This window comes from Pleurodeles waltl, chromosome 2_1, assembly GCF_031143425.1.
Source record: "Pleurodeles waltl isolate 20211129_DDA chromosome 2_1, aPleWal1.hap1.20221129, whole genome shotgun sequence".
Classification (NCBI taxonomy): domain Eukaryota; kingdom Metazoa; phylum Chordata; class Amphibia; order Caudata; family Salamandridae; genus Pleurodeles; species Pleurodeles waltl.
The window spans coordinates 47,290,384-47,303,391 of NC_090438.1; the positions used below are offsets into that span (position 1 = coordinate 47,290,384).

Below are 13,008 nucleotides of genomic sequence, written 5' to 3' on the forward strand. Positions count from 1 at the left end.
AAGCTTGCACTGCTGCTCCCTGTATACTTCCAGATTTCTGTGTGTAGGAAGCTTGCACTGCCGCTGTCTTCGTTGTATGTAGTCGTATGTTTGGGAGGGAGTTTGCGCTGCTTCTGCCCATGCTGTGCATCTTCTGTGTTTGGGGAACCTTGCTTTGCTGCTCTTGGAATCTTGTTCTGAACATAATGAACCTGTTCTGTGTGTAGGAAGCTTGCGGGGCTGCTCCCTGTGCTGCATGGAGTACGTGTTCTGTACATCAGCAGAACCTCTACTGCTGCTGTCTGTATTGTGCCAGTTTTGTGTGCATGCTGTGTGTGTCGTGATGGGGCCTACCCGGCTTCTGGCCCTGCTGTGCATGTTATGTGTAACGGAAGCTTACATTGCTCTGCTTAGACTCCATGTTGGTTTGGTGTAGGAAGCTTGCGCTGCCTGTACTTTCTGTTCTGTGTTCTGCACCACTGCGGCCAGTATGGTACCTGTTCTGTGCATGTGTGGATACCTTGCACCGCTTCTCCCCATGCTGTGGGTGCCACACCTGCGAGGCAGCTGGACTGCTGACGCCCGCACTGCACCCTCTCTGCACATGGGTTTGCACTTTTGCCATGATGCCTCTGTGCTATGTGAGAAGCTGGCATTGCCATTGCATGCACTCTGCCAGTCGTCTCTCAGTGAAGCTTGAGCAAGCATCCAGTCAACAGAAGCTCCTGGCAATGCCTGTGGTCGCCCTGGACTCTAGGATCTCTCCCACAGGATGGGGGTTGAGGAGTGGAGACGAGAGGGCATTTTTTCCAATAAGAGGAATATTTATAAGCTCAGCGTTGCTTGTCTGAAGATCAAAATAGCATGTTTTTGCAGGGGCGTTTTTCTCAACAGGTACTGGTAGTAACTGGAGAAAAAGGCCTTTTCTGTTCTAAATATGTCGTCTCTGCAACACTTGAGATTTTGCCGCCATATGCGACGCAGAGTTTGACAGAACTGCGAAAAAAATAACATGTGGGTGGAAATGAAATGCTTTTAGGCTAATATTATGACAGATGTCTTCAGGAAGCGCAGCCATGCCTAAAATAAAACCTCGGAGCAAAATCATCTTTGTTTTTATTTCTCGAATTCTGATCGCCTCAATTGCTGTGGGTTGTCACTTCCCCACTTTGAATCTATCCTAACGCTAGACACCTATAAACACTACATCCTCATGCTTTGTTAAGACATGGTAAGCCTTTCCGCAGACAGCGCCCTTGGTGAAACCAAATTTGGGACCTCCTCCTGATCCTCTCTCCCCTCCTATTCCTTCCCATTGGTGATTCTGGGGTTGGGGTTTGGAGAAAGGTAATTGGAGGAAGGCCAACAAGATTGTATATACAGCCTGCACTCTGGAAGTAATGAACCAAACTGTCCGCCTGGAATAAAAGTGTTATTCTATTTAGCGCAGCTGGTGAGGTGAGCTACATGTGTTCCTCTCTAACTGTAAGTGCACTGGGCCGTGGCTCAGCTTGCCTATGCCAAATTTAACCCTGATGTAAGGGTGCCCAGGGTTTGTGGTAAGGTTCTGAACTGTACTTCTTAAAAGTTGTCATAATGATGCAGATGCCTTGCAGTGTTCTTTTCTCACATTTTCAGTGTTTCCAAAACAGTTCAGATTGGTTGCGAAGGAATTACCTCCCAGTACACCATCATTTACTTCTTTCTGGAGCATTTATCTTGAATCCAGGAAGAGAATATCTGTTTCTATTAGAATTTTGCTATACATATCTAACTTCAAATCAGAAGAATAAAAACTAGAATTGGCAATTTCTAATCGGTCTCTAAGAATACGATACAATTGTGTATTCCCTTACTCACTGATGTAACAGTTTTTAGAGTCCGAGTAGGGCGACCGCCTCTACTACAGTATCAAAGCAAGGGAGCCAAGTAAGGGGTGAATGGGATTTTGAGCCTTAAGCATAAGTAGGAACCTACAGCCTCACCAGTGTCCATGACTTGGGAATCAGCATAACTCCAACAAATGACCCAGTCATGTAAAGCTGTGTGCTGTGCAAAGTGTCTATTAAAAAGCCTCTTTCCTACAGAGAGATCCCCAGGGGCTTCCTTTCTGGTCACAGGACAGGATAAGGATGGTTATCAGTGCCACGCCCATCCAGATAGCCTGCAGGAAATACCTTCACTTGCGGCACTGCATCCTCGTCCCCACATACTATCCTGGCCTTAGTAGCCATCGCACATTCCATTGCAGAGGTGCTTCATTAGAAAGATACAACCGGCTGACCTTGGCAGCAACACTTTCGACAGGTCTCTGTTTGCCTCAGCCTAGATGTAAAAAGCCAGGGCTAGAGGCAGAGTCTGGTCTGTGAGCTTGTCATGGATCACCCCTACAGCAGTCTGACCGAGCTCCCCATTTAGACCGGCATACTTCGACTTCTTGGCTGTGTTCTGGTCCTTGATGCGGCCATGCTTCTGGTCCTTGATGCGGCCATGCTTCTGGTCCTTGATGCGGCCATGCTTCTGGTCCTTGATGCGGCCATGCTTCTGGTCCTTGATGCGGCCATGCTTCTGGTCCTTGATGCGGCCATGCTCTGGTTCTTGATGCGGCCATGCTCTGGTCCTTGATGCGGCCATGCTTCTGGTTCTTGATGCGGCCATGCTTCTGGTTCTTGATGCGGCCATGCTCTGGTCCTTGATGCGGCCATGCTCTGGTCCTTGATGCGGCCATGCTCTGGTCCTTGATGCGGCCATGCTCTGGTCCTTGATGCGGCCATGCTCTGGTCCTTGATGCGGCCATGCTCTGGTCCTTGATGCGGCCATGCTCTGGTCCTTGATGCGGCCATGCTCTGGTCCTTGATGCGGCCATGCTCTGGTTCTTGATGCGGCCATGCCACACCTAGAGCTCACAAGAATGGAGTGGTGGCCTTCCAGGTGACCTGATCATGCCAGGGGTTAGACTGAGAGGCCTCTCCTTGTCCATTTCATACCGCAATGAGGCATTCAGTGAGTTAATCTGGACATGTATTTTAGGAAGTTTAGGTTTAAGTGAATGGCCATGAAGAGTCAGGCCCACTCGAGCGGAATCAATGCTCACAGTACAGGTAACATGACTCGTGAGGCTGAAGATGTACAATTAAATCCAGACTGTTAGCTAGACTGCATGAATAGGTAGGCCATGTAAGCTGTAGTGTACAGAATATAATATAGATAAGCTTCACCACGGGCACTAGTATTTGGCCAGCAAGAGCCTCCACCAAAATATATACTGCAAATGTAAGACCACATGCTTTCCATTTAAAGAATTTAGGGTACTGGTTCTAGGTTTGATGCTGTCCAAGCCCATATCAGAAGTATTATGACAAAATAACAAGGTCAGGAAAAAGCCCTGTGTTGGTTGCACTTCATTTGGAGACCTGGAACCCAGTGCCCAGCTTTATTCTAATCCAGCTATTATCTGTGGAAAGGGCGCCAACTCTGACAGACTGTGAAATTCCCCAACAACAGATTGTTCTAGGACAGGACCATGATTTACTCCCCCGAAGGTTGCAGAGAAGTCTATGAATGTGACAGGCAGTGGAGTGTGCACCACCCAGATTGCTCTTCTTTCCACTAATACTGGAACAAAGGCATTATCCATGGTCTCTTTCCCTGGTCTGATTCCAGCCCATGGACACCACCCTAGCCTGTACTTCACCTAGCAGTAACTGTCAGGAGAGTCTGGATCGGCCACTCGAACATTGCCATCTTCATTTATCTGTGACAAGAGGAGAGAACAGATAACCTTACCTTGCCAAATATTTTGGGTAACTTTTGAAAAATAAACTGCCACTCAGTTGGGGCTAGGAGCAGTTTTAGACTGGCATCTTTTAAAAGACCTCTTATCTATAATTCATCTGATGGGGGTCCGAAAGCTGCTGATAAATATCCTGCTCTTCTGGGTTTAACTTTACATTGTACTTTATCCACTGACCGCTCTAATCACAACCAGCTGCAGTCCTGAGTAAGCAATGATTGCTATCGACCAGTCCTGATCCATACGCTTTTTTTGACACATTGCCAGCTGTAGCTTCTCAGTAAAACTTTCCTTTTTTCGATTGGATCTTAAAGATGACAGCTTTGGGGTGATGGATACTGCAGAACTCTCTGCATTTATAAAAACTGAATTTGTCTTATGTGCCAGGTAAGTAAAATATCCTAAATGTACAGGATGACTTTGGAGATGCATTCCTCCTTCAGGGCGAGGGCAACCCTAAGTCTGTGCAGGGGTCCGATTGGTACCTGATGCCTGACAGTCTATAACTCAACCCTGAGACTGTTTCCATGTAATGTAGTTTTGGTCTGCGTTCTTTCAAGTCAGGTTTGGGGAAAAAAGTGCAATTAATACTCCATCTTTCCTTATGTTCTCACTTTGACAGTTCTAAACCCTGGTATTGCGCCTTACTGGACTGTTTTCAGAGATGGACAACCGGATTGCCTACGATGATTATCCTTACCCTGTAGTGTTCCTACCCGTCTACGAGAACCCGCCTGCCTGGATTTCACCTCATGAGGTTAGTGGAAGTTCTGTCATGCTGGTTTGTTATCTTCATTCTTGTTTCTCGATGGGGGGGCAGGGAGATGGTTGTGAAAAAAGTGCACGAAATAGTGTTGAGGCAATTTACTGAGACATTAATTCTGCACAAAAGGTTTGCATAGGGCATAACTTCTGCACACATACCATACATGAGTATTTCACACAGATTTCCAGTTTCTTTACTATTTGGTCTCCTATAGGTTGTCACCAGATTATTTTCCTGTTTATTTTTATTAGTTGTCATAATAAACAGAACATGTTTATTTTCCTGTCACATAGGTGTTCTAATGTAAATAGAAATTATTGATACTATAATACGACTGCTCAGTCACTACTAATTGTGGTTTTAGTCTCTAATATTTTTCTCATTTCTTAGGACTTCCTCCTCTTGGCACTTAGTAAATTATTCAAACTTCAAAGACCCACACCCCTGACCATGCGGCTGCTTCCAGTATATAGATCAGTCAGTGTTCCATTTATTACAGCACATCTCTTATAGTTGAGAGCGTTCAATTTCTGTGTTTCATGCAGTTCACATTTACTCTGCGCCAGACAAGTTTAATTTATTCCTATTAACTAGTAGACCCGTCTACGTGTTCTATTTCTGAGAAATGCTTATCTGTTCACATACCATAAACCACCAAATACTCCTGCCGCTTGGGAACAGCTGAATAGTATTATTTATTCTAACTTTTAATAGCCCAAAGTTTGTTTCCTTTACTGGTGGGGATAGCTGATGTTATCTGAAGTCTGCAGGACATTCTGCTTAGTTATGTGTTTTTACCCTGGAAAGTTCCTGACTAGGCCTCATCTAATTTATTTTTAAACTAATGAGGGAAAGACAGAAAATCTAAAATTAAGAAGCCCAAAAGTGGTAAATCTGTCAGGAACATGTATAGCTACATCCTTTCAAGGATGTGTGCACCTACTTTGATATTTTGTTTCCTTACTGATATATGTCAATTATAACCAATGATGTCTTGAAAATAGAAATATATATATATATATATATATATATATATATATATATATATATATATATATATATATATATATATATATATATATATATATATATATATATATATATATATATATATATATATATATATATATAGTGTGTGTATGTTTCATTCAGCAGAGGCGCTAGTCGGAAGTGTGCCGGGCTCTCTGCAGCGCTGCAGATGAATAAACAAATTGATTCTTTTCCATGTCTGCTTTCTGTCTTATTTGTGAGCAGTGACATTATTTACGCGTTCTCATAGTCTTATAAACGCCACTTCATCTTGCAATTCTAGGTGGCAATTCTCTCCATCTTCTGAGTTGTTCTGTCTCTTCTCACAATTTTTCAGCAGGACATCTGTATGTTCTGGGCCCTAGTAGAACTACAATGTTTCCTTCTGCGTAAGTCTCACTCTTGCAGAATGTGACACCCTTGCAGACTTTCCATATGCGTGAAGGTCTTTCTTGAAATTCCAGCTCCCGTCTTCTGTAATAGAGGTTGTCTATGGAAAAACAAAGATCTTTGAAGTTCCATAAAATATTTTGCCCATTTCTTTAGTGTCAGCAGGGTCTTCTCTTGGACCGTCGCTCTCCATAACTGCAGCACAATTGTTGGTGCTTGTTTCACTTAATTTGTGTTGTTACCTTTGGTTCTGATGCATGGGCTATTTCACAGTCTGCACCTCCAACCAGATTCTGATTTATTTGTAGTCTTCCACATCAACCTATAATTGGAATCCAAAAACGCAGGGGATCAATTGTCTGATGATATTCTCAATTATGTGATAATTTCTACGAATTTTCATTCAAGCCTTTGGCATCTTTGATCTCGGACGAAACTCTTGGGTTGAATTCCACTACTTTCATTGTGTCCTCCAACATCTGAACCAACTAATTCTTTTCATCAAGCTTCAGTTTATTCATTGCATACTCTCTAGCAACACCTCCTTAGTACTGGACCTCGGTTCCTAGTTAGCCCCCTCGTGTCGTACCATGCTTTTGTGGAGACAATTTCTAACTGTTCTCAATATTTGTGAGATTCTTAATTCCACAGGTCATTCACCTTTTCTTTTGCCCAAATGGTATAATATTGTTTTGGGCAGTCTGTTGTCATGCCACGATGTCAACAAGTCAGTGCTGTAAATTCTAATTGTCATTAAGAGTTCACTTTTCTCCTGCTCAAGCTTACCCTGTAGTCACATCTATGATCAAATACTTGAAGAGAGAACATAACGATCTGCGTGCGGATTTTCACTAATCCACAAATCAACATTCTCCAGCAGTTACAGACTCACATCATGCTTTTCCTTTGAACTCCTTTTGATCCTCTTACCTAACCCCAATTCTAAAACATGGGTCTTTCACATTCCACAGATGATACAACTCGAACGTTTTACTGTTCACAACTCAGTAATTTATTTACCATCAGGAATCATTACTTCACTGTAGAGGTATTTTTAAGAGACCTCATAAATATTCTAGAGCAAGAAACACACCTTGGCTGCTGCTTTAAAGAATTTGATTGGCCTCAATGTCTTGGAACAGCTCTTATTACAAATCTCGATAAAGTGAACTTCCAAACCTTATAATATTTAGAAGTGCTTTAGTCTGTGTCTCTCAACTAGTTAGAGCATCTAGCCTTTTCCATGATTCTCTGGTGATTCCTTTGACTCGGCCTAACCATCCATCATCAGAGACTTGAGAATAACGTTTTATGATATCAGTCTAAAGGTTGACTTCTATGCATTCTTATCAAAGGACCAGTTATCATCTGCAGACTCTGCCTCGCTCACTTTTAAGCAAAAAGATGCATTAGATCATTTACAAGCAGACTATGAAGTCCATAACACCAAAGCTAATTGGTAATCCAGAGATATCCATGCTAGTGGGCACTCAGTCAAAAAACTGGAACAAATCCGGATGATAAAACCACAGTCTATGTATTGCTTGGGAGCACTATGACACACCGCTGGAGAAGCCTCACAGAATCCCGATTGGCTAGTCTAGAGTCATGTATTTGCAAAATAAGATCTTCCAACCTACAAAAGCCTTCTTTCCCACAATTACATATTAAGTGAAATACTTTCTGGATTCTCTTTTTAATAGCTGTTTTTCCCAGGTCATGAACTATTTGAAGAAAACACCACAAATAATCATTCTGGCAATACGTAGAATTATCCTTCTAGTCTTTCATACAAATCTACTTTAACAGTTCTTATCTAACTTGTGAACTTGTAGGAATACAACAAGGTGTTTCAAACATCAGATCCTTGTCCTAGGAAGATTATGCAGTTCTGGGACCTTTACTCAGGAAATTGAAATAGTATATCTTGCACCACCAGTTTTTTATTTTTTAAACTCTTATGTCTTAACATCATAATGAAATAAGCCTAATCTCTTCTGTCCGAAAAACAAAATCATCCTTCGATCCTAATGGCATCAAACATCTCAGACCAGACTTTAAGCATTCATTTGTTAGCAAACTTGAAGGTAGCAGTGAAGCAACCACACTTAAAGCGATAGATTGAATAACTGAGATGGCCACTCTCTGGCCTGCTGGTGTTACTGTACCTCTCAATGCCATTTTCACCGTGGACACTAGCTCTTAAAGGATTGGCTTCTTTCCTCTCTAGAAGATATAATTTTGACATGTCTCCAGCCCATCACTGCATTTTGGAGCCCCCGTGGACACTCGGTGCTGCCAGCCCAGGTCTTTTGCTACACGTATCACTAGCATTGACCTACCGTTTGAGTCCAGGCCTCCTCTGACACATTGAAGATGTGGTGGTTGTGAAACTTACCTGCCATCACTATTTTATTTTATTTTATTTTATTTTGAGCACTGCTAACTACTCTGTGCTGGCCCTGAAGAGCTTTTTAGCGGATAACAGTTTGCATTATAATATTTTTTTCTAGACTTGGTGATGGGGAATCAGTCGATCATAGAGCAGCAGTGCTTGCAGATAACCTGCTGATAATTATGATTTTATCTTGATGATAAAACATTCAAAGAACAAGAGACGAGAGCTTCAGTTCAGAAGCGAAGACCGTGTGGGTGTCCAGCTAGCAGAGCATGTGATCCATCTGTAGAGGTCTTGTGTGGTGAGGGAATGCTTACCAAGATGCATGGGGGAAATATTCTGAATTTGAGGTAGAACCCTTACAGTTTAAAGTCATGTAGGCAGTTCCACAGAGGGAAAGAAGCCATGCAGGTGGATAGACTGACTGATGGGTCAACAGTTGCCTTTGGGTGGCGGATCTGAGCATTCGGGTGGTTCAGGACAGTTTTGCAAGTTATTTTTGGTGTGTAGTCATGGGTGCTTTGTGTACCAGGCAAGCTGTTTCAATGGATACTTCTAATGCAAGCCACTGGATGGATTTAAAGGCCGATGTGTTGTGGTTGTCATTTCAGAGGAAACAGCAAGTGAGCTGTTTAGTTTGTTTTGAAAGCGATGAGAACACAACTCCAAAGCCATTAGTTGTCAAAGCACTGCCAGTTCAACAGCATGTTTGTTTCAACGTGCATCTCAGAACCAATCGAATAAGTATAGGAGCCCAGCGTGTGCATGACACTGTGTCTTAGCTACATAAATGGTCTGAGATGCCTTTAGAATATAAACTGCTTCGGCTGGCCAATGGGAACCGAACGCCCAGCTCAAAGGTAAACAGCAACACAGAGACCTTTAGTGGAATCTTCTCACCTTAACCAAAATAAATCGTTGGTAATCTAAGCTTCTAAGAAAAAAATCTTCTAACCTCACACAATAAACAACCAATCCGTTTAAATCCCAGAATCATACAGTATGAGAATCCAGATCAATAAAGTACTAAACTGCCACAGGAGGCGCTGTTAAAAAAAATAACAACATAACTTTCCCTCTACAACAAACTCTACCCTTTTGTTAACTTGCCATCCTCGGGACTGCGTAGCTTTGGCTGTGCTTTCAGGGTTAATGTTTCTTTAAAAAATATATATATGTATATATTGAGCGAATATGTAAATTAGAAATATGATTACATCTTTACATTTCTGTTTATGTCGCACGTTGGGAGCATGTCGGGTAATTTAAAAAAAAAAAAAAAAAACTGGTATATTGGAATGTTTTAGCAACTCTTTCACGTGCCACCTCCTCTGGGAGAGTGGAGAGACACTGGTGTTTGCCTGCCATTGTCATATAAAACGTAACATCAACAATTTAGCTGAAAATAAGATGTGCCATGTCTTAAGGGTATGTAGCTTGAATTAGTATTATAGTGTCATATTTATTTAGATGTGCCCCATATGTTCAGCATGTCTGTGGCCACACTGGCAGTCTCCCTGGCATAGAATGTTGCATGGAGTGTCATATTTATTTAGATGTGCCCCAGGTCCAGCATGTCTGTGGCTACACTGACAGTCTCCCTGGCATAGAATGTTGCATGGAGTGTCATATTTATTTAGATGTGCCCCATATGTTCAGCATGTCTGTGGCCACAGTGGCAGTCTCCCTGGCATAGAATGTTGCATGGAGTGTCATATTTATTTAGATGTGCCCCAGGTCCAGCATGTCTGTGGCTACACTGACAGTCTCCCTGGCATAGAATGTTGCATGGAGTGTCATATTTATTTAGATGTGCACCATATGTTCAGCATGTCTGTGGCCACACTGGCAGTCTCCCTGGCATAGAATGTTGCATGGAGTGTCATATTTATTTAGATGTGCCCCAGGTCCAGCATGTCTGTGGCTACAGTGGCAGTCTCCCTGGCATAGAATGTTGCATGGAGTCTCATATTTATTTAGATGTGCCCCAGGTCCAGCATGTCTGTGGCTACAGTGGCAGTCCCTCTGGCATAGAATGTTGCATGGAGTGTCATATTTATTTAGATGTGCCCCATATGTTCAGCATGTCTGTGGCCACACTGGCAGTCTCCCTGGCATAGAATGTTGCATGGAGTGTCATATTTATTTAGATGTGCCCCAGGTCCAGCATGTCTGTGGCTACACTGGCAGTCTCCCTGGCATAGAATGTTGCATGGAGTGTCATATTTATTTAGATGTGCCCCAGGTCCAGCATGTCTGTGGCTACAGTGGCAGTCTCCCTGGCATAGAATGTTGCATGGAGTCTCATATTTATTTAGATGTGCCCCAGGTCCAGCATGTCTGTGGCTACAGTGGCAGTCCCTCTGGCATAGAATGTTGCACGGAGTGTCATATTTATTTAGATGTGCCCCAGGTCCAGCATGTCTGTGGCTACAGTGGCAGTCTCCCTGGCATAGAATGTTGCATGGAGTCTCATATTTATTTAGATGTGCCCCAGGTCCAGCATGTCTGTGGCTACAGTGGCAGTCCCTCTGGCATAGAATGTTGCACGGAGTGTCATATTTATTTAGATGTGCCCCATATGTTCAGCATGTCTGTGGGCTACACTGGCCGTCTCCCTGGCATAGAATGTTGCATGGAGTGTCATATTTATTTAGATGTGCCCCAGGTCCAGCATGTCTGTGGCTACACTGACAGTCTCCCTGGCATAGAATGTTGCACGGAGTGTCATATTTATTTAGATGTGCCCCAGGTCCAGCATGTCTGTGGGCTACACTGGCCGTCTCCCTGGCATAGAATGTTGCATGGGTGCACACACATTGTACTAATAATGTCTCTTGTTTTAGAGGATTTACCACCCGGACTATAACAATGAACTAACTCAGTTTCTGCCCCGAACCATCACGCTGAAGAAGCCCCCAGGAACTCAGGTGAGACCACTGGCGTGTCATTTCCAGTACTAAAAATCTCGCACAAACGTGGGCCCTTAGATTTAAAGCAGTAGTTAAAGAAGCAGTTAGGAAACATTCGAGACATAAGTCACAAAAGGCGTTGTACAAAACGTGAAATGTATCCTTTATTTGTGAGGCAGAAAATTCTCTCAACAGCATGACCTGGGAGTGCGTGCTTGTGGTACTTGGATGAATTTTAGAGATTTCTTCTGCAGCAGTTGTACCACCTTCTCTATGGTGCCAAATGAAAAAACACAGCAGTGGGTTTCTCTCAGAATGTCTTGAAATTCACATTGTCAGCTGTCCTGCTGTAATAATTTTAGAAATTAACTGTGAGCTAAGCACCCTTCAAGTAAACACTGAGATAATTGTCATCCTGATCGAGGAGGATGACTGAAACAATCAGTTTACTTACCTGAACATAATATTGTCCTCATCTTTCACATGCCACCTTTGTGTGAGGGATCAGGGTTGCCAGTGATAGAGCTGCCATTTGTGCTTGCTAATCTCAGAAAATGGTTGAATTTGTGCAAAAGAGAAATTCACATTACAATCTTTGTTCTGTGGGGGATCAAGATTGTGTTTTTAATCCGGTCTAGATGATGGGGTTTTGGGCGAGGCATATTATTTCATAGATCAGGAGCCTTATGCATTTGATCTGCAAAAATAGCTTGTGAGACCATGTTACTCATTTATTATGATTTTTTAAGGAGTAAATAGAGAGGAAATATTTAGTTTGTTGACAGTCGTGTCCTAATTAGGTTTAGCGGTTACATTGTTCATCGACTTAGCGGTTACATTGTTCATCGACTTGTTAATTTCCATAGGATAAACAATTGGTCTGTCCCACTGATGAAATGTCCTTGTGGTGATTACTGAGAACAAAACACTTTATATTTTTTTTATTTGCAAATATGCTACACAGAAAGGCAATATATATATATTATCTTTTTTAACAGGAAGGAATTTCAGGCAATGTAGGTCAGTTCTTATTTTTCTCCAGCATTTTGGACATTACTTATTTGTTGTGCAGTTGCCACTTACATATGGCAGGCAGTTACTACTCTGAAACCTATGGACGATGGGTGTTTTCAATTTATGTATATTTGAATTGTTGCTGAAATTATATTGCTGAATTGTTTTAACTGGCTTGGAATGTAATTTATTGTTGGACTTGTATGGCTTTTAATGAAGCCGAATAAAGCTTAATATGATTGAGTGAGTGATTGACAGTAGTGATTGTGTTGGTTTTGTTACTTGGGGTGTTGAGGTAGGGTTACACTGAGAACTCTTGAGTCTGGTGAGTGAGGCTACACTGAGGTGGTTGTTTTTTTAATTTTAATTTTATTTTGGATCCAGTTGTTCCAGTTTTGCAGTCTTGTACAAAATATGGCCCAATTTAGATACCCTAGGCAAGGCGTCTCCAACGAGTAGCTCATGAGCTACTGGTAGCTCTCCGTCTACCTTTGAGTAGCTCTCCTGTGTGCAGCACAGCCTACTAAATAAGAAGCTTTTCCTTTGTTAAATTAACATATCCATAACAAAATTGAAGTGTAGTTTTAGAACTTATAATTTCCAAAATATATATAATTTTGACTGATAAATCATGCAGCATTAGGAGACATATTATTGTTTTATGTACCTTAGTATTAATTCCTTAGTGCTACGGGCTTTGCAGTTTTACCAAAACCTTTTTTTTACA

The 13,008-nt window shown here is 42.3% G+C and overlaps 1 protein-coding gene across 2 annotated transcripts in view; it reads left to right on the top strand.

Moving 5' to 3' along the window:
- The window catches only part of PDZD11 (PDZ domain containing 11), a 93,299-nt gene that overhangs the window by 16,691 nt on the left and 63,600 nt on the right, over positions 1–13,008 (top strand). The window contains exons 2-3 of one of the 2 annotated variants that reach the window (XM_069209722.1): positions 4,395–4,529; positions 11,202–11,285. In XM_069209722.1, the coding sequence (XP_069065823.1) occupies positions 4,437–4,529; positions 11,202–11,285 (177 nt within the window). In that variant the 5' untranslated portion in view covers positions 4,395–4,436. The remainder of the gene's footprint in view (positions 1–4,394; positions 4,530–11,201; positions 11,286–13,008) is intronic. The other variant, XM_069209730.1, reaches the window with a different exon arrangement.